The 21,087-nt window shown below is 47.0% G+C and overlaps 1 protein-coding gene and 1 long non-coding RNA gene across 7 annotated transcripts in view; one reads left to right on the top strand and one right to left on the bottom strand.

Annotated features, from left to right (window-relative positions):
* Nucleotides 1-3,839: 3,839 nt before the first annotated feature.
* Nucleotides 3,840-21,087, top strand: part of LOC102023750 — a 51,945-nt gene continuing 34,697 nt past the window's right edge. For 3 of the 6 annotated variants that reach the window (XR_001232364.1, XR_001232361.1, XR_001232362.1), the window contains exons 1-3: nucleotides 3,840-4,567; nucleotides 5,634-5,751; nucleotides 13,403-13,496. This is a non-coding gene — a long non-coding RNA (uncharacterized LOC102023750). Of the gene's footprint in view, nucleotides 4,568-5,633; nucleotides 5,752-6,683; nucleotides 6,855-13,402; nucleotides 15,687-21,087 lie in introns of those variants that run through there. The other 3 variants (XR_001232363.1, XR_001232360.1, XR_001232365.1) reach the window with 3 other exon arrangements.
* Nucleotides 9,637-21,087, bottom strand: part of Slc16a2 (solute carrier family 16, member 2 (thyroid hormone transporter)) — a 149,915-nt gene continuing 138,464 nt past the window's right edge. Inside the window, exons 2-6 of the mRNA XM_005413081.2 lie at nucleotides 20,633-20,777; nucleotides 16,914-17,364; nucleotides 15,693-15,836; nucleotides 11,587-11,815; nucleotides 9,637-10,031 (exon numbers count right to left, since the gene is read on the bottom strand). Of these exons, the coding sequence (XP_005413138.2) occupies nucleotides 9,811-10,031; nucleotides 11,587-11,815; nucleotides 15,693-15,836; nucleotides 16,914-17,364; nucleotides 20,633-20,777 (1,190 nt within the window). The 3' untranslated portion in view covers nucleotides 9,637-9,810. The remainder of the gene's footprint in view (nucleotides 10,032-11,586; nucleotides 11,816-15,692; nucleotides 15,837-16,913; nucleotides 17,365-20,632; nucleotides 20,778-21,087) is intronic.

The following is a 21,087-nucleotide window of genomic DNA, read 5'->3' as shown; positions in this document are numbered from 1 at the left end:
ATACATGTGCAAGCACTGCATTGTTTCACTAGTGTAAAACCTGAAAGAGTTAATTCAAACTAGGAGATATGATAGACATTGTGAATTGATAGGAAAGCTCTCAAAGGTAAAGGCTAACCGGGATATGGGAAAAGAGAAGGGAAAGAAGGAGAAAGTTTGTATGTATGTATATGCAGGATAGTTAACATGGCTGTGCTACTGTCTTGTATTTCTTTGCTGAAAGAAGCTGTCAATGAGTCCTTGGTTGATCAGCTTTGTATGTCTATATCTGTTTTCATGAGAAACCACTTTGAAAATATCAATATGTAATACAACAAGCATTGTTAATTCCCTACCACTTTGTTTGTAACTCCGTACTGTCTGTACTGTTCTTTTGTTATTTTGTAAAAGGTTGCCTGTCTGTTAATGTTTTCCTCCTTTTATTTTTAAAATTAAAAAATAAGAAATATAAAAACAAGCGTTGGTGAGGCTGTAGGGAAAAAGGAACACTTCTGCACTGTTGGTGGGAGTGTAGGCAGGTGTAACCACTGTGGAAATCAGTCTTTAGAGTCCTTAGTAAACTAGGATTAGAAGTCCATTTGACCCAGGTATTTCTCTTGGTATTTTCCGAAAAGAATTAAAAGCATCATACCAGAGCAATAAATATACAGTGATATATGTTTATAGTGACAAAGTTTGTAATAGCTAAATCTTGGAAACAATCCAAATGCCATCAACCAATGAATAGATAAAAACAATGTGGTTTTTCTATATATAATGGAGTACTACTCTGCCATAAAGGATAAACTTGAGACATTTTACTGCTAAATGGATGAATCTTGAGACCATACTCTTAAATGAAATAAATCAGACACATATTTGAAAATATTGCATTGTCTTACTGGTGTGAGAAACTGAAAGTATAAATAAGAACCAAACTGTAGAAAAGATATTGTGAAATGGGAAGAAATTGTTCAAAAGGAAAGGGAAAGTAGGGAGGAGGGTGGGGGAAAGGAAGGAAGGGGAAAGAAAAACGAAAGATAAAATGGAAACAAAATTTCTTAAATAAGGAGGGGAAGAGAAGTTGAAGGGAGAGGAGGGGAATAGGAGGAAAAACAGACAAATCAAGGTATATTATGTATACCCTATGATGTAATCCCTATGATGAATGTCTCATTTTATACACCTAAATTGTGCCAATAAGCTTAATTAAATTTAAAAAGTGATAGCCATTCTTCCTGGAGTAAAGTAGGAAAATGTTCTTAAATTTTAAATAGAAGAATCCCCCTTTTCAAAGTTAAAACTTTTATTCTGCTTGAAGGGAAAGGAGGCCAGGCACTTTACAATCTTCTGTCTTCTTGTATGTGTCTGTGGACCTGGAGGTACTTCTGATTCATAGATAGCAATTTCAAAGTTGCTGGGCCTGAAACTTACTACCATTTCATCTTTGGCCTTCTTTGTTTCTTTGATTTTCTCTTAATAGGAAAACCTTAACTGGATTGGCATAAGACTATGAGGAACTTCTTTGGATAAAAAAGTTAATTACATTAACTTTGTTTGAAGCTGTTGTGCTTTGTTAACATAATGTTAAAGTGGTTTTGGAGTTCATTAGTTACAGCTATTTACATAACTACTGAAGTGGAACTAGCTTTGCATGGAACTTTACTTTTCCTCAAACTAGGCTGTCCCTACTTTCCAGGCCAAGCTATTGCAGTTGAGAAGTAAGTCATAATCTTGGAAAGACTGCCTAGATGCTTGAATGTATTCATGTTGAATTAGTCTACTTTCACACTGCTGTCACACAATAAATGACACCCACAGTTTAAAGGAGGAGAAGCTTTATTTGGTTTATGGTTCATGAGATTCAGTCCATGGTCAGTTGGCCGTAAAACAAAAACATCATGGTGAAAGGGCATAGGAGAGGAAAGATGCTCACCTAATGGCAGCTAGGAGGCAGAGACAAGAGAGGAGCCATAGACAAGAATACACCCAGGTCATGCCTCAGTGTTCCATCTACAGCTAGGCCCTTATAATCAAACAGCACATTCAGCCATGAACTCATCAATGGATTAATCTGCTAATGAGTATAATGCCCTTGTGATTCAACCAACTTCCAAAATCCACACCTCTGAATACATGATACTTTTGGAGGACATTTTAGATCTAAACCCGAACAGAAAGGTTTAGGCTGTGGCTTTTTGGATTTGGGAATTTAGAACTATCAAAAAATATAGTAGTGACAGATGAGAGGTGCTCGCAAACAGCAAGCTCCTCTGCAAATATAAGTGATCTCTCAAGTAGAGCAAGGGGAGTTGAGGAAGAAGGTTATTGCCCCAGTTTTGGGGAAGCACGTACAGGAGAAGTATATTTCACTGAAGTGTATAGGCAGGGATTCAGGCGTTGTTATGCTTTCTGTCAGATTTTCCCCCAAAACCCCTTGAGGTAATAAGGCCTTTTCAGAGGTGGCTGAATCTAGAGTGTGTAACGCTAAGATTAAGGGTGTGTGATCAGTTCACTGACTGGATTACCACCACCCTAATCCCAGCAGCCTAGATAGAGCATAAAAGAAGCAGAAAGACACTGTTAAGGTTGGTTGTTGATTTTATTGTCTTCTGGCCACCACGAGCTATTCTCCTCTACAAAGCCATCCTCCCCTGGAGCCATCCAATTATGGACTGAAATCACTACAAACTAAATAAACCTTCCATTCCTTAACTGTGTACATTGGGTATTTTGTCTCAGCAGCCAGAAAAGTAACTAAGAGGCATATCCCTCCTTTTTCCCTCTCTGAAGTACTACTTTGGGAGCTTCCTAACTCTTCTTTGCATAATATTTACTACTATTTCACATCTTCTTTGTGTAGCTTGGCAGAATGCCACAAGCCTAGAAGGAAGGGAGCCTCCGAATTAGCTATGTTGACCTTTAACATAGAATTTGACCACAAGTTCTTTCCTATGAAAGTAGAGCCTCTCAGGAGCTGCTCCATATCCATACCCCTACCCCCAAATAACCAGAACAAAGGATAATTTGGTGACCTGTGAGCATCAAGCAAAATCATGAAAAGTATCCCTAGCAATGATAATTTTATTGACTAATATGAGAAGGGCTAAGGAAGAAAGGTATAGGAGAGCTCATGTTGAAGTTTTGCCTCCATTTTGAGGTGGGGAGGACCCCAGAAGCCAATGAGGGTTACTCTAAAAGAAAGACAGACCAGATATTCCTAAAGGCTTTTCTACATACCCTCCGTAGGGGAAACGGGGGTAGGAGGGTGTGTGGAGGTGCACCAAGGACCTAGCTCAGCTTTTGCTGCACTCCATGCCTCATTTTGGGGCTGTGATGCCACTCTATGTCCAGAGCCTTCCATAGGGGACAGAATAGGCACGGGGGATCAGGTGCTGACTATGAAAGTAGTAAGGAGGCTCCCTGAGAAGTAAGGAAGGAAGGGAAATTTGCTCACATTCTGTGGAGAGGGGTGGAAGGTCCCCGGAGAAGGGGTTAAAACTTGACAGTCAGTTCCCCTCTGGGTTGGGCCTCAATCTGGAAAATGGGCATAAATTGTGATGAGGGATATGGGAGCATGTGAGAATGGTAAATTGCTCACCCAGAGGTGAGGGAGTCCTTGTTACCATTAAAGGCGGTCTCTGAAGGGAAGGGCATTCCAGGTGCCCAGAGCTGGAGGGCGGGTCCATGCCTGTGTGGTGGAGTAGAGGGGTGGAGATGGCAAGTGAGAAGTCAGGAGCTGGAAGATCTTCACCTGACAGGTTTTGAAAGAAACTGTTGTTTGCAAGGCTTGAGACAAGATCTGTGAGGCTGCCCGTCCAAGAAGCCTCCTTGGGAGGAGGGAGCATGTGAGTGGGAATGTGTTAAGGGAGAGTGGAGGTGATCGCCTGGCCCTCCTCAGGGGCCACTAGGCTGGCGATAGAAGGAAGCAGGTCGGGGGGAAAGTGGCCAGGAGCAAATGAAGGAGGGCAGGTGGTTGGAAGAGACGATGTGGTCCTCACCGTTGCCAAGGCTCCGGGCAGGTTTGGAGGAGGATTCTCCAGCCTCGGCAATTCGCTAGCTCACCTGTGTCACCTCAAGGCAGCTGTCAGGGGAATCGCCTTCTCCCTGGGTGAGATCTGTAAACTGTGGTAGGGGAGCAGGCCTGAGCTGGGAGCTCCCATCAGTGAGGCTGACTCCCCAGAGTCGTGGGACAGACCGTTCAGGCTGGTGCTGGTCGCTAAGCAGCGGCTCTGTGCCGCTGAACCACAACCCCAGGTCTCTGTCCCGGTTTTGCTGGAGGCCTGGTGGTGAGCGGGCGGTCGGGGAGCGGGGAGAGTTCTTTGGTGGAAGCAGCACCACCGGGCTGAGCTGTGCGGAGGCAGCCTGGCAGGGCCCGTCCGGGGCTGGAGACTGGAGAGGAGGGTGGAGGTGGGCGGCTGAGTGGAGCAGGAGCGTTTCCTGGAGGCCTTTCCCTCCCCCGGCCTCTCATGCTGGCGGGCCTGGAGCCTGGCCTCCCTTGGGTGGGCCCTTTGCTAGCAGTGGCCGGCCTGTCATCCTTGGGACCTTGCGGCCGGCGCTCTCAGCTGGAGGGAGGCGGGGGCCCCTGGTAAGGGGTTCTCGGTGGGCCCAGGCCACACCACCTTGAGGGCCGGGGCGGGGGACGCCATTGCCTCTGCAGCCCCAGGTGGCGGTGTCTGGGCCAGGCGGTGGGGGCGAGGGTTTGAGGAGGAGCCGAGCCGGAGACACAGGCTCGCGGGATTGTTGTCAGGGCTGGAGACCGGCTCCTCCCGCTTTTCTTCCCGCCTCCTTGCCCGGGGTGGGCCTGGCCTGAGCGGCAGGGACAGCTGCGTTTCCAGGGCTCGTCACCCCTCCTAGACCCGGAAATGGAGGGAAGCCCTCGGAGGGGCAGGAACCCACTCGGCCCCGCCCATCGTGGACCGAGGCCAGGGCAGCTACAGCCACGGCGGAGAGCCACAGCCAGAGCCTGGGACTCCCAGCCCCGTCGGCATCCCCAGGCGGTCTTAGAGTGCGGGGTGGCAGGGGCCCCCGTGGGGAGTCATGCCGATCGGCATCCCCAGTCCTGGGTCCCAGGGCCCAGTCCGTGCCGGGGCATACAGGGTGGGTGCGCGGTGGGAAGGGTAAAGGGGGTAGAGGTCGCCCTGCGGGTTTCTCAGGCTCTGGCAGGAGCAGGGGCTCAGCATGGAGGCTTTGGGCCGGGGGTGGGGGTGGGGGTGGGGTGGGTGCTATAGGTGCTGCCCTCTAGTTCAATGGGTGCGGGCAGGGGGGCGGGAGGGAAAGAGGCCGTCTGTGTCCGCACCCCCGCCGCCGCCCCACGCCAGCTGGACGCGGCTCTGACAGTTGTTAGATGTGAGCAGTGGGCTAATTTTATCTGGCCCAAGCTCAGCAGGAAACTGACACTGAGTTGTGCTTGTTCTTCCGGGCGATTTTGGCCCCAGGGAGCCCAGTGGTGGGGAGTGGAGGTGGGCAGGGGATGTGGCCATCTCTGTCTCGGTGGGGGTGTGTTGGCCCTCCTCCTGTCCTCAGGACGAAGGAGGTACATCTACTCCAGACCACTGGGGTCCAGAGGAGGAAAAGATACCTTGGAAAGAAGATACTGCAGTTTCTTATTCTTCTCACTATTGTCTCTAACTCTGATCCTTTCATTCCTCAAGTCCCTGGGCCCTGGCAGAGTGCCTGATACACAGCTTTTGGTGACCACTAGAGAGAGCTGAAAGGCAGGAATCAGCATGGCCTTTGAAGCACAGCCTCCTCAGCCCCTTTGGGATCTAGGTATCTACTTCTTTTTCTTGTTCTTGGGGTCTCTGCTACATTTTTTTTTGTACCAGGAATCAAACTCAGGACCTTGCGCTTGCCAGATGGGTGCTTGTGCCGCTGAGCCATCTCCCGGGCTCCGCTACATTTTTGCTTTAGAATTTCCAAGCTTACTTCCAGCTCTCTTACCGGCACTCAGGCTTTCCAAGCACAAACTGTCAGGCGCTGGGGATTTGTAATCTCTTGTCAGTTGGCCTGCTCTGCTAACTGTGAAGAAGTGGCAAGGAGCTTCTGGCTGCCTTTTTAGGTAGGTGAAGGCCCTGGAGGAGACCATATGCTCATAAAAATTATGGGACTTTACAGCTTTGAAGTCTAAAGATCCTGAGTGATCCAAAAGAGATTGGATCCTGGGACTGCTGCGGGAAGGGACTGAGGGTGCTGCAGTCCTTGAGTGGGAGAGCCTCGGGGCTGGCAGCGCGACAGAATAATTAGCCTCAGTGGGAGGAGATGAGGACTACTGTATCCTGAAGGTATGAGCACTGAGTGGGGAGAAACAACATAGCAGAGATAGTAAACCACCTTCTCTGAAAGGAAACTGGTCCTTTCTCTTTATCCCTACCCTGCCCAGTGCACAGTCAGAGGGACAGGCTTATTTGTACCTCTTGGGTTGTTGGGAGTGGAAGGGCACTTGGTGGAACCAGGTCTCCAAGGTCAAGGCTGCGTGAAGGTCTAGAGTAACTGGGACAAAATACCGAAAATATGTGTCGGTTGGCAGTGAAGGTAATCATACGGTCAGGAGTGAAAATAGTCATGAAGACATGGGGCATGCTGAAAAGCACACTTCGCCCAGCTTTTATTTTTCCTCGGAACTAGTCCTGCTGACACCCTTTTGGAAAGGGGCTTGCTATATGGTTGTTAAATGAAGTGAGCGAATCCTTTTTGCCTTTTAGGGCTGGTTTCTTCGCCTGGAAATCCAGGGCTTTGGAGTTGGCTGGAAGTCAGTCACCTGAACTCAGGTCTCAGCTTGCTACGTCACTGATGAGCTGTGTGATTCTGTACCATTCCCTTCCTTTTGCTAGGCCTCAGTTTTCCCACTTTAATGAAATGCAGAATATAGACAAGGGAGACTCTGAGATTATTCCTTGCTTTGTCATTTTTGAAGGTCGCTGTCCTACATCACCCTTCATTCCAGACTCTCTTGTTGTAATACTTTCAGGTTCTCCATCAATAACGTCCAAGGAGAGAGAGGGGGTTGAACTGTATTATTGCTAAGGCTTTTGTCAACTTTTAGTGTGGCACATTTGTTGCAAGGTAGTAGCCGTGGCAAGGTCTCCTCTCCAACTCACCCAGTGACCATCTTTTCCTATTGTAAAGTCATCACTTTTCCAGAGCTCCCTGAACAATTCAATCTCAGATTGTCCCCCCAACCCTAAACCCTTATATAGCTCCTTTTCCATTGTCTTCTCTCACAGGGAAATTTGCCCTGGCAAAAATCTGGGCTGGAGTGAGACTTCAGTTCTAAAGCCAAACTTCCTGCCGTTAACCAGGTTCAGACCATTTCACCCTTGTAGACAACATAGATACCCAAACCAGACTTTTAGATCTATTTATTTTGTTCCAAACCCCTTGAGGATTTAAATGTGCCAGGTCTCAAGCTCCAACATTTTTGTTCGTTCTTCTAAATGTAACTGTGGTGCATAAAAGGCTGCATCCTACTCTAAATATTAATACTGTGCTGCTTTTGCCAACCAACATTCTCTCCAAAAGCATACAAGCCCACACATGCACATGGACATATGTGGAAGAAGTAAACTGACACCCTGCCAATGTTATGTGACACCTGAATGGGCAGATTTGGGACCAGTGAATGTCTTTCCTTCATCTGGAGAGAAGTAAGTGGCAGCCTGATTCTTAAGAACTAAACAGCCAGGATCAACAAAGGAGGCCCTGTGGAACCACCCGCTAGTGACTCGGTGGGGGTGGGATGGGGAGGAATGGAGGCAAGGGCATTGTTGCTGCAGTATTTTCAGTGGTTTTTCTAGGAGATAAAGGGTTTCTGGATCCCAGCTCCCCCTGTTCCACTGCTGTTTGAGTGGACAGGCTAGTGACTAGGCCCTTTCACACCCACAGACCAAGAATCAGTGGGTTTTCCTTTGGGGAGCTGATGAGAGCTGGACTTGGACCAACAGAGAGGGACTCAGGACTTTGGCCTTGAATGAAACCATAAGACCAACTATGCCCCAGCTGCCTATTTGTAATGGAAAAACTCATGTGTGGGGATCATTGTGTTTTTTAGAGCCCCTTTGGGAAACCTCATCATCCTGGCCCCGGTATGACCCTGGTTTGTGGTGGTAATTTACTGTTGACTCCATAAGACAGCCGGGGATTCCTGGCAAAAAGTTTGATAAAAGGTTGCAGGGGGGAAGAAAGAGACACAAAGACAAAGTAAGGAGAGAGAGAGAGAGAGAGGGAAAGAACGAGAGAGAACGAGGTAAGCTGTGCTAGCTGAACACAGCCTGGCAGTGCCCTCTTGCCCCTAGCCAGGGGTACTTGGAATGTTCTTCAATAAGACTGTTGTCAAGAGCCTGGATATAGAGAAGCATCTGGCACCTACTTCAGAGGGATGAAGGTGGTCTAGAGTTTACTTTCCCTGGCACCTTTAATGCACACTGAGCAGCAGGGGGTACATGCTCAGTGGTAAAGCCCAAGGAGGTATCCCCTTCCTAGAAGAAATTGTCCAACCCTATATGTGGCTGCTGCCTGTACCTATTTGGGATCCAGGCTCAGAATGTGTTTTTTCCTAAAATAGTCCATTTCTTAGCCTGGCCCAGGTGGAAATATTGACCTGTCATGAAAATTGAGAGATAAGCTGGGCGTGGTGGTGCACGCCTGTAATCCCAGCACTCGGGAGGCTGAGGCAGGAGGATTGTTGCGAGTTGGAGACCAGCCTGGGCTACAAAGTGAGCTCAAGGCCAGCCTGAACTGCATAGCGAGACGCTGTCTCAAAAAGACCAAAATAAAGAAAATTGAGAGATACAGTCCTCCACGGTGTTAACAACAACTGTATCTCCCCTCACCATGTCAGCTCACGGTCATCAGTTCTCTTCTTCTTGCTGAGACGAAAGGAAGTTCTTCACAGTTTGACAGGCAGATATGAGGTTGGGCCTAAAGTTAATACACTGGTTTTGGGAATCTGTAAAAATCAGTGAGTGGAACGTGGAATTTTATGCTGTTTAAAGTCCTTTCCTTGTGTGATATTTTATTGTTCCAGTCTATGATTATATCACCTTGAGCCCCAAAGTGAGATGTGGCTCAGCCTGAGATGAGTGAGATTAATGCCAGTGTTAGGGGTGGACAGGGCCAAGATGAGGCTGATTGGCCCAAACTCTGGGTCTTTCTTTTCTCCAAGCACTTATGTGTCTATGGCAGTCATAAAAAGAAATAGAAAGAGGAAATGGAAAGAGAATAGAGAAGAGGTAGTAAAGGAAAAATAAAAAGAAGGGAGAAGCAGACTTTAACCAGCTATAACATGGGGATTCTCCCCGTTCATGGCTCTTGGGAGCCACAGCCTCAGAAACTCTGATGTTAACCAGGATACTTGTATCATTTTTGCCACCTTACCCTTCCCCCCAAATAGTTCTCATGGATGAATGGGAATGAAGTCCTCAACAAATAAAAATTTGGGTATGCCCCACTAGGCTCTTGGGGGCACAGTAGCACCTTTGGCACCTGATTTTATAGGTTGAATCACAAGCTAGGGCCAGGAGGTTGCATCCGCATCCTCCTCCTCCTTCAGGGATCAGAAAGTACGTGGAGAAATTCCAGTGGCCAGAAGGTGATCCCAAGCTTGCCCAGATCCTGGGAGAAGGGCCTTGGAAAGTCTAAAGGCATTCGTGGGGAAAACTGGGTTGAATGTGGGACACCTAGAGCTTTGGCTCCAAGGGGATGGTCAGGTGGCTGAAACGCTATGTGCACAGGTTTGGGAACAAGTATGCTGGTGGCAAAAATGTAAATGCCGAGCAGGGTGGGATGAAGAAGAAGGGCTGGGGGGAGCACACAATATTTTTTTAAAAGGCATTAGATAGGTTCCTCAGGGTTGGGGGAGCCCGGCAGCAGCTCCCCATTGGGGTCTGGGTCGGGAACCAACATCTTATCCTTGCTGGAATCCCTCTGCTCTTTCTTGAACATTCTTTGATGCATCAGAGGGACAAAGAAGAGGATGACAGCCCCAATGATGGGGGGCACACCGGCAAAGTAGAAGGCCACATGGTAGTCCCCAAAACAGTTGCGGAGGAGGCCTGAAAGAGTCAAGAAACACAAATCAAGTTCAGCTTTGCTGCCACTCAGAGGTACTGTCTGGCCTCAACTAGGGGCTGTACCAGTGCCTACCCAGAGAATCTTAACCTTCACTGGCTTGACTCAGAAGGTCCCTCAAATTCATGGAAGGTAATGGGCCTATAGGCCCATGGGGTGAATGTTAATTATTGGAAGAAGCTTCTCTTGAAGATTCTACATTTGTGACTTTCATCAAGCTACTATCTTCCAGTGACTCGTATGGATGGAGTTAGGTGGGAACCTAGTTTAAAAGGACGTCAAGAAGATGTCGAAGCCTTGTATTGGTACACAGTGTTATTTCTCTTACTCTGCCCCACCCCCATATTGTTCCTGTAGAACAATACAACTGAGTTCCTATTTGCTTTTTCTCTGAATGCCCTTTCTCTCAAGCTCCAAGTGCCCTGAGAAGAAACTGTATTTATCTTTCTTCCAGTTACATATATGGTTGGGCCCTCTGGGTTCCTCTTAGCTACCAATAGCATGGATATGTTTTACATGTCATGCAAGACATCCCCTGCTGTCCTCCAGAGGCTAGTATGATATACCTCATAGGGAGGTACTGAAACACTACCCAGGAATGGCAAGAAGGCCCTGGGCTTTTGCTTACTCAGGACGTAAGCAAAATAGAAAGAACTGTGGATGCTGGAGCACTATTGGGAGCAGGAGCAGGGTAGAGGCTCCCCTCCCCAAGTAAGCAGTGTGGCTGTTGCACAAGCACCAGAGTGAAAGGTTTGCGACTGTCACATGGGTGCCCTTGCAACACTTCACACATAATAGTTGGTGTTCAAGGAGTGTTTGTTGAGTTAACTCATTGGACCAGCCTAGGGGAGGAGACCCCATGAAACAATGTTTACAATAAATCCCTAGAAAGGAAATGAAGTTCTCTTTTCATTAGTTTTCCTGTTTCTTATATTCCCTGGGGTACCAACAATGCCTTTCTGGCAGGGTAGAGGGAGAAACTAGGCGTGCTGAGAGACAGTATTTCAGCACTTTGCTTGCTGCTCGTTGTAGGTGAGCCTTGCTGGCTTAGCCCTGGAGTGTTTCCTTAATCAAATATCTTCTATAGGCTCAATTTAAAAGCCGGTAGAGAAGGAGGAGGAGGGTGTCTCTAAATTTTAATAAAAGCATGGCCCACTTTCTCTTTTCCCACTTCTTTTACCCAATTACCTTGAAAATAATCCCTTGTCTGTGGAGAGAGCAAGAAAACATGAATCAATAGAATGGTTAAGAAGGCCAAATCCATTTTTCTCTCTACTTTCCTGGAAAGAGCCATACTCTCTACAGTAAAATCCCAGTGCAAGATATAAAGCTATGGAAAATCCATCCCCCAAATGAATCCATGTCTATGTATTGTGTTCAGTATCTTCCACCAGTGGTGATAAGGAGCTTTATGCACTGGCAAGATTGCTTACACAGAAAATAAGAGCATAGGGGCCTCAAGCAGAGGCACTCAGGAGAGATAGAGCCCAGGGAAAATAGGACTGCCTGACTCATGCCCTCTCTGGAAACCAGCCTCACCTGCAATGGGGGGCCCAGCAATCATGGGTAGGGCCATCATGCCTAGGAGGTAGCCAATGGCCTGTGAAGCTTGCATTGGGCCCACTAGCTCAAATGCAATGGGGGCCATGATGGTGATGAAGAATCCATCACACAGGCCAAGGAAGAGGCAGACAACGATGAGGCCCCCGAAGTCCCGGCACTGGGGAATCATCATGGACATCAGGCCCAGGAGCAGGAAGGAGAGGACCTAGAAGAACAAGGACCCAAGGTCATGTTTTGCTAGCCATCCAAAACCATATAACGAATGACATCTTTTGCCTCAGATTTTAATTTCTACCACCTGTAAAATGGGGCAGGGTGGGTATCAGGATCAGGGAGAGCAGCGGGACTAAATAGTTACTTAAGCCCTTCTAACTCCCGCAGTGAATGAGTCAAAGTCTTTAAGAGAGCCCCTACTTAAATGAACATAACAAGATTTTTTTTTAAACAGAGGGCATGACCCCCGGCCCCAGTAAGTTGTTTTTTGCACTGGATCCAGAGATCAAGGGGATTGCTATTTCTGATTTTTGCTCCTGCCTCTGGCTGTCCCACAAATCAGGGCCTGGGTTCAGAACACACTGATGTTCTTGGCTCTAAGTGAGATGTGAGAAAAGGAAAGGGAGGAGGTGAGGATGGCTTGCACGATGATTAGATGGGGGCTGCAGTGGAAGGTAGAGCTTCTTCAAATGGGGAGGAACCAATGCCCATTTTTGTGGGGGTAGATTTTAGAAAAAGACCATTGGGAGTTCACCCAGGTTCCTTACGCTTTGGGAAATGGGACACATCACATGCCTCAGACATCATAACATGGCTCTGGGCTTGGCTGAACACCCCAGAGCATAATGAGGACTTTCAGGGGAACCAAGCTACTACAAGGGTATCTAGGGAGCCTATAGCCAGCTCAGAAGCACTGACTAGCCACTAGGTTTTTCTAAGGGGCTGAAAAAAATGACTCCAAAACAAACTGTCTTTCCGAAGATTGTTTTCCACCTCCAGCAGAGATAAGGATCACTAGGAACACAGCAGATCTTTTGATTAAGGTCATTTACAATCTGTGCCTGTGAGCTAGACCGAAGATCTGGGCTGTGGGCAGAGAAAGGAACCCCCCTACTCCTTTCCCAGCCAACGCTTCCAGAGCAAGGTCATCTCAGGGCCAGAGCTAAGACCTGATCTGTTTACTAAGGCCTTAAGAGGCCCAAGGATTTGCCAATAATTCATTGTTGGCCAGTAAACAGGCCAATTTACCCAAATGCATGGAAGAACTTCGAGCCAAGTCTTCTTTAGGCCTTACAGATTTTCTGTGTTGTTGCTGATGTGGGGTTTGTTAAGTTGATTGGTTGGTTTTTGGAAAGGTTAATGCCATCTGAGGATCTTCTTTGTTGGGGGAACTTTGAACTTTGCCCAGGCTGTTTTGACATAGCTAGATACAGGTTAGGAATAAGAGCTGAGGCATCTCAGTTTCTCCTTTAGGAAATTCATACACAACTATGTGATGGAAAGGACCCACCTATCAAACAAGATTGTTTTGGGAATTAAGAGTTGACACCATTATATTACACAAAGGATATGATTAACTGATTTTAACCCAATTGATACCTATTGTATCTAGTTGCCTTTTATCCTCCTCCATGATGCTTTGCTAAGATTTAGGGAAAAAAAAATCCTTGGAACTGAAAATCTGGCCTCAAAAATCGGTCCAAAATGAGGCTATCTTGAAAGTTTCTTTGCCAGGAAATCCTTGAAAGCACTTCCAAGGGGGCCCTCACTACACTCACAGCAGGAATTTCTGTTTCAGATGGATCCAGGTGCTTTCCTAAATACCCAAGGTGTCTTGGACAAGGACAGGATTACTTTCCTTTCCAAGAGGCTGTCCTGCAGCTGGATGCCAGGTATGTGTGCCTGTCTTTACCAACAGTAGAACCATGGGGTCTAGTGTAGTGATGGTGAAACTTTCAGAGCTTGCAATGATAACAGCCCGCCATGGCATGCGTGCCATAGGTTTGCTACCACTGGTCTAGTGGGTAGCTCTTCAGAACTGGAGACTGTGTACCTCTTTTCTCCTCCCAGGCCTATACTCATGCATCTAACCCAGGGAGAAAAGAGGTCACTTCCTGTGATGGAGTGTCTTGAGAAACTCAAGAGAAAGAAGAAGTTCATCCATTCTCTTGTGCTCGTGACCTGTGACACTCAATTTGCAAAATGAGATGGACTACAAGTTGATGAAGATATGTTTCATTTATAATGTTCAAGATTATTTGATATTCTAAGCAGTTAAACGGGGTCAAGTAAGAGTAAGAAAAAGGGGCAGGAGCAGTAGTGGGAGGGGAAAGTTAGCAGAAACACTAGGTTCCAGCCCAGCTCGGCCTGTACCTAGTTATGCTTATCTGTGCCTTGGAAGTCCTGCTGCACAATGGAAAGCAAAAGCTGTTGGACGCTACCTCTTTCCTAGCACCTGTGATGGGCAGCGCATGAGCTACATGGCTAGACAGGGGCTGTTGCCTCCCTGCAAGATAAAGTCCTGGCTTAGTGCCAGATTATCCTGATTTCCCAAACCCTGTGGCAGGGAAGATACACCTGTGAGGGTCATGCAAAACGGGCTGGGAGAGCACATATACTCCTATGCAAAAAACCACCCTGTACTTGCTGTTATTTGCACAGGGATTCCAAACTTCATAATTGGCTTATCTCAATCACAGCCTCTGGGTTTGTACTTGGTCAAGCCACTTATCTCTGAGCCTTGGTTCTGTCATCCATCATTTCGGGTAAGGTGGAATATAAGGGTGCTGCAGAAGAGTTTAATTCTATCACGGCTGAGAAGCCTTTCCCTCAGTTTCTTCATTAGTGCAACGAGAAGTTGGATTTGGTAAGACCATATGGACACACCCAGCTCTGACAAAGCAGATTCGCCAGCTCTTGCAAACTACCAGAGTTAACCACAATAGGAAAAATTAATCATGTCCTTATTCAAGACACCTGAGGATACTTAGGAACCTACTCAGGGCCATGAGAGACAGAGAAGCCCCTGCTACGACTACAGGCAGGGCTCCTTGGAAGTGGTTTCAGGGCTTTCCTGGGGGATGAGTCCAAACTCAGCCACCTTCCAGGTGGATCATTTGTGCCTACTTGCTTTCTGCGGTTGCTTTGACCCTTTACAGTTCTGCACTTGCCACATTGCTAAGCCCAACTGTAAGAGCAAAAAGCATGAGCTGAGTCAGGAAGGCAGCATTGTTGTCAGGTGCACGAGATTGACAACTTGAGTAGTAATCTGTGCGCAAACCAGACAAGAGCCCAGTTCACAGAAAGTGGCTTCTGTAGCACCCATATGGCTACTGCCTACAGTATAAGGAAAACCTTGTCACTGTCAGAGGGATTACAACCTGGTCATACAAATATTTTTTTGACCCTCACCTATAAGGTGACATAGGAAAGGGAAGAATTACTGTCATTGAACAAGTGAGGAAAAGTGAGGACTAGAGAGACAAAGCGAGATCTGGCATTTTCTGGCACTTTTCTGGGCATCCATTGATAGGATGGTATTTGAAAACCAGTGCTTGATGCCAAGTAGCTCTAGAAGTGTGAGATATGATAGACCTGGGCCTGGAACTATAGGAGAGACCCTGGGCTACAGAGTACTACAGATTTCTAAGAGTTCCCAGCAGAGTGTAGGGTAGCAATGAAGTCCTTACTGTGGTAGTTGAAACTAGTGTTTCCTGGGTTTCATGTAACTTTTGGCCTCCATTTGACCTTGGTTGAGTCACAGGAGGAGCTCTCAGGTGGAGAGCCATTATTAACATTTAAAAAAACTTCCTGAAAAACATTCTAAAGGTTCCATCTACACTTTACAGTATACCCTCGATAACTGCTCCATTTTGGTGAAGGAGGTACAACAAGAATGACTGCCTTTGTTTGAAAGCAAAGGATACCGATCTCAGAGAGTTTGATTGACTCCTCCATGTTGCACAAAGCTGATGCTAGAGCTGTGGTCTAGGGGACTACGGTGGCATACCCTACCGTTCTATTCCAAGGCCTGAGGTTAACCTGAGGCAGACTGTTTTTCCTCACAGTAGGCAGGAAGTAACACTCACCTGTAAGTAGATCTTCTTAAGTCCAGGAATGGAGTCACTGATATGGCCTGACACAAGACGCCCGAGGCCTGAGGTAGCCCCAATACACACCAAGAGCACCCAGGTCTCCTTGATTTCCAAGAACTGCTCTTCCACATACTTCATCTGAAAAGCATAACACCAGAACCCCCAGAACAGGAGGAGGGAGGGGAGCTGACTGGTTAAGTGTTGGTATATACAGTACCTTTACTGCTCACTTCCCTGGATCAGGACAAGAGTCCTATCTCCTGTATCTCTCTCCCTTTTACCCCTGGCTCCAGCACAAGTTCTCTGCCTGGTTCTAACAGCCCAAAAGGTTGCCTATTCCTTGACCTTCTGGATTTTGAGCTTCTGGGCAACAGCCAAGGAGGGTGGGTATCTCTAAGCTCCCTCTAAGCCTTTGTGGGACAGAATATAGCCTTAACAATTGCACCCTCCTCAAGGGTTCCTCTATATTTTCCCCATACCCTGCCCCAAAACTGGCAGGTTGGGGCAACATCTGGTCACCAGGAGAGAAGGAACAAGCATCTTCCAAGTAACTCTTCTATAATGTGTTCTAAGAAACACAGTCTATGGAGGATAGCAGGTGAACTAGAACCAACAGTTCTGTGCCCTGTAGTTCAATAAATGTTGGGTTAAACACAGTTGAATATGTTACTTTACTGCAGTATTTGTACCTTAAAGAGATTACTACACATTGTAAAGCTAGAGAGATGTAGTATATTATTTCCTAAACAAAATAATTTGACCATAGAGACTGGCATTGCACAGAGCACAATCCTAGAAAATCTTGTCTTGAGCCACCTGAGCCAGTCCCTTGCATCCCAATTATGGTCATCATCTAAAAATCTATGTAGATTTTTTTTTTCTGGTACCAGGAATCGAACTCATGACCTCCTGCTTGCCAGGCAGGTGCTGTGCCGCTGAGCTAAATCCCCAGCCTCTCTATCTAGATTTTTTACTGTAATGGAAGCTATGGTCCATAAACCTTCCCCTAAGGAGCCCCCCACCTCCATTTTTCTTTGAAGCCCTCCTTTGACCTGTGCTTTCCCCTCTGGTTACCTCCAACTACTATTTCCTTTGTTTTCTCAAACATCTCAGCTTTGCCCTTTCAGTATCCTCCACCCCCACCCCGGTACTCCAGAAAGGCTGAGGGCAGCTTCCTGAGGCCAGGTGGGGTGGGCCCAGCCTGGTCTTCCTCACCAGGTGTACATAGGGAACGAAGTAGCCAAGGGCCGCAGCAGCAATCCCGAAGGCCCAGATGCGGTAGGTACGTTGGCGAAATACTCGCATGTTGAAGTACTTCCTGAGCTGAGCCAGAAAGCGCTGATGCAGGGTGCGGATACCTCTCTTGCTTGGGGTGTCCTGGGAGCTGGGCAAGAGGGGCCGGTAGGTGAGTGAAAGCAGCATAAGGACAAACATGAAGGTACTCAGCACCTGGAAGGTTTGGGCCAGCTTGATCTTATCTCCCAACATCTTGATAAGGAAGGGAAAGGACATGGAGAAGATGCTACTCCCAGCAGACACAATGCCATTGGCCAGACCCAGGCGGCGTTGGAAGTAGTGACCCAGGATGACGAGGGATGGTTGAAAGGCGAAGGAACAGCCACAACCAAAGAGTATCCCATAGGTGAAGTAGCGCAGGCTGAGGGAACTGTGGGAGAGATATCAAAAATTATCATCAGCAACCCGATCAGCAAGCCATCTGCTTCTCCCTTTAGCCTCCTGAGACCTCCATCCCACCACCCTTCATCTCAAACCTTTCTTGACACTGATCTTCAGGCTTTTCCATAGGCTGTTTCTGGCTTGCTTTTGAATGTATAATTTTTTTAAATTTTTGGTTTTTTTGCCTTACCGGGGATTGAACTGACGACCTTGCTCTTGCCAAGCAGGCACTTCTGCCACTGAGCTATAACCCCAGCCCCCTGGCTTGCTTTTGAGCATGCATTGTGGCACCCCACCAAAGACTGTCCAAAATAAGGCCAGAAACCACCTATGGAAAGGCTAGATAAAGTTCTATGGGGAGTAAGTCAGTGTCTTGGAGAGACTGCTCATGTAGACAACACAGGCAGACTGGTGGTCAACGCTTTTCCCCAAGTAACAGCAAAGTTCTACAGAGAGACAAGATCCTCGAAGGCTGAGAACCTACATAGGACTCTTCAGTCTTTCTTCATACTCCAGGCCCTTAATATTTCAGAGAATGGCTCATAATTTCAGAGACATGCCCTCCTCAACCATGTCCAAAGTCCAGATGTCCCAAGACCTTTACTTCAGGCTCTGGATAATCTCCATGGATGGTATCCTGAGGTAAGAAGTCTCTTTAATTTTCAGGGTAATACCTCTGTTGCTGTACATGGTATGGATTAGTTTCCCCAGAGTAGCCTGGCGGCTTGAGAGGAAACGAAACCTCAAAGAAGTTTTGGGCCAAACCAAGTAAGACAGATCCTGGCCTAAAATTCTTAGACTCTGCTGTGGCCATAAACCTCTGTTGCAGAAGGCAAAATGTCAGAAGTAAAAAAACCATGAGAAGGTCAGCATGGCCAGCTATTTGCCCCTGGACAATATTGATACAACCTGGTAAAGAGGTTTCTTTTTTCTTTTTGATGCCTGCATATATTTTGAAATAGTTCTTATCTGTACACTTAATTGTCCAGTACTCTTCTGGACCAGACAGTTCTTTCCCAAAAAGACAGCCAATCTTCATACTGAACATCTGGGCCTATGCTACAGAAATGATGTGATGCTAGTTTTCCAAGATGGCTATCTTCATTGTTGCTTTCCATCTGCTTGTGTTTACTGGACATGAGCAGGGGTTTTGGTTTCAAATAGATATCTCCATCTGGAACACACAGATAAAGCCAACTGCTTCTCTTCTCTCAGGTTCCTGTGGGCCTCCTCCCATGAAGAGGTACCCTATAGGAATGGCATGGGATGAGGCCTTATCTGAGTGAGAGGTGCTAGACCTTCAGAGAAGGGGCTGTGGTAGCAAAACATGGGGCTTAGTTCAGGGTATTGTTTAGTAGTTCTAGTTGGGCCCCAGAACTGGAAGCCCCTGAGTGGGCTTACTGAAGTCTCATCAGCTATCCCTATACTTTGCCCTATTCCGTGTCATGAAAAGGAACTCAGCGTCCTTTCTGGAACAATAGGAAGGATTACTTGGAGCTCTAGCCACAAGTAGAGTCATTTATTCACTGGACGTGAAACCATCCGGAAAGTTTCTTGGCTCTGGAAATGTTCTTACAGAAAGAGCAAATGTACTCAGGGGCTCAGGGGCTGGAAAAAAGAACGCTTACTCCAATGTGCCTAAAGAGTGCCAGAAGACACCACATCTGAGCTCCTTTGCCTTCTGTGACTGGGCCCATTTGGAAGGGAAATGGGATCCACATTTGCTAATTTGTTTACATATTGCTCTGCTCAGCCTCAAACAACAGGCGTTGCTATGGTATGCACCGCTGAGACTGAAAGTATTTCTGAAACCTTGCTCATTTCCACATGAAACCAGGTACTAGCTTGATGGGGACAAATGAGGTAGACCACCAGAGGTGCCTGGAAATGACTTGGAGCTGCTGCTCTAGAGAAAATGAACAAGTTCCAGGTAGGACAAGGCTTTTCCTTTCTCTGTCCCAGTTGGATGGGATAGAGGCAAGAAATCATTACAAGCCAAATCTGAGCTCTCCTGGAGGGGAAGATGGACAGCTGGAAAGGCTCAAGTCCTGAGGAAAGCTGGCTCACCCTTATAGGGCCTTCTTGAGGCAAAACACAATAATCATTCTCCTGTGTGAGTGAAATCTTATGCCTAGAGATCCATGGCCCTGCTCTGGGAAGTGAAGCTCAGAAAGTACATCTCTGGCAAGTTAGCTCTGCCCCATTCCAGATATGTTATTGGGGCCCCTTCCATGCCTTCAGACCGGCATCCTCCTGCATCAGCCTAGGCAGACTGGCAGTAGGAGGTACTATAACTTCCAAAGGGGCTGGCAGAAAGTCAGTGGAGTTCTTTAGGAGTCCTATATTCCTACAGCTGTGGTGTAGGGTCTTTATTCTCCCCTCTCCTCTACACAGCTTCTGTAGGGCTGGCAGGAAAGCAGAACTGTGGCCTAGTCCTTGCCTAACACTAGCAACTTCTGCCATTGGACCAGTGAGATTAGGGTTTGAGTTTAGTCTGTACCTGGCTAGATTGCTGGGTTCTGGGTCTGTCCTTAAGTGAGGGATATTGCTGAACATCCTTCTCCTGCCCAAGGCGTGAATCAGTCTGTCCCAAATTATTCTTCTGTCAGTAACCAGAGATACCAGAGAAAAGGGCCAGACATGCTAAAAAGCTTTGGGCTCAGCTGACCTCTTTTTTCCAGCATAAGATTCCTTCTGGAACCTTGGAATGCTGGATGTTTACATGGCTTGACTCAAGTAATTCACTCCTGGGAGGGAAAGTGAGGGCATGAGATATGTGATACATTGAAGGAGAACAGAATGGCAGAACTCCAAAGATCCTAGAAAGACCATCTGGTCTAATCCGCCTATGTTATAGACAGAAAATCTGAGGTACAGAGAAAGGAATTGTACACATCATATGTATACATATATGTAAATATATGATATATACATATATAAAATATATATATATATACATATATCGTGCATATATATATTCCATATATGGTATTCCATAGCCTTTCTGTGGCTGAAACTGGGCTTGGGCCCAGCTTTGTGAACTACCAGTCTTAGGCTCCTCCCAACACTTTGGAACTCTTAGGTCCTCTTTGGGAACATTTCCTACAAATACGTCCCGCAAGCCCTTCCTAGATGAGTTCCATTTGATCATGAATCTTTCAGGGTCCTTACACAGTCATGGCCACAGGGGGAAAGAGTGTCTCTAAATGAAGCTAATCTTCAGCCTTGGTGTAGTAGCCAGCAACCCCTAATCTTACCTGGTGAAGGAGCTGGTATGGAGGCCAATGAAAGCGACAGCAGCTCCTGCAGTTGCTGTGATTCTGCAGCCCAAACGGTCAGTGAATATACTCACAATGGGAGAACAGAAGAAGATCATGCCCATGGCAAGAGCTCCTACCCATGCTGTAGAGAAAAGCACAAAGACACTGTAGCTTAATGTGGTGTCTGTTGATGTCAGTGGTAGATATTCCAGTTCTTCTCTGGCCTTTCAGAGCGGGCACTGCATTAGTCTGCACGGTCAGGCTGCTGGTCCTTGATGGTCAGAGAGGTGTGCAAGCAGAGGCTAAGCTTAAAACAGAATATTCTAGCACTACGATCTGATTTGGCAAGGCCTTCAGGGACTTAGATTCATAGATGAGGACCATGAGGATAAATTCTTAGGAGCTATGGTCAGGCTTGTCTCTGTCACTGACAACAGTGTGAAGATGCTAAG

The sequence above is a fragment of the Chinchilla lanigera genome, unplaced genomic scaffold (assembly GCF_000276665.1).
Source record: "Chinchilla lanigera isolate Chin_1 unplaced genomic scaffold, ChiLan1.0 scaffold00161, whole genome shotgun sequence".
In the NCBI taxonomy this organism is placed as follows: Eukaryota; Metazoa; Chordata; class Mammalia; order Rodentia; family Chinchillidae; genus Chinchilla; species Chinchilla lanigera.
Note: the sequence above shows the minus strand (reverse complement) of the source record. Positions and strands in the feature narration are given on the sequence as shown.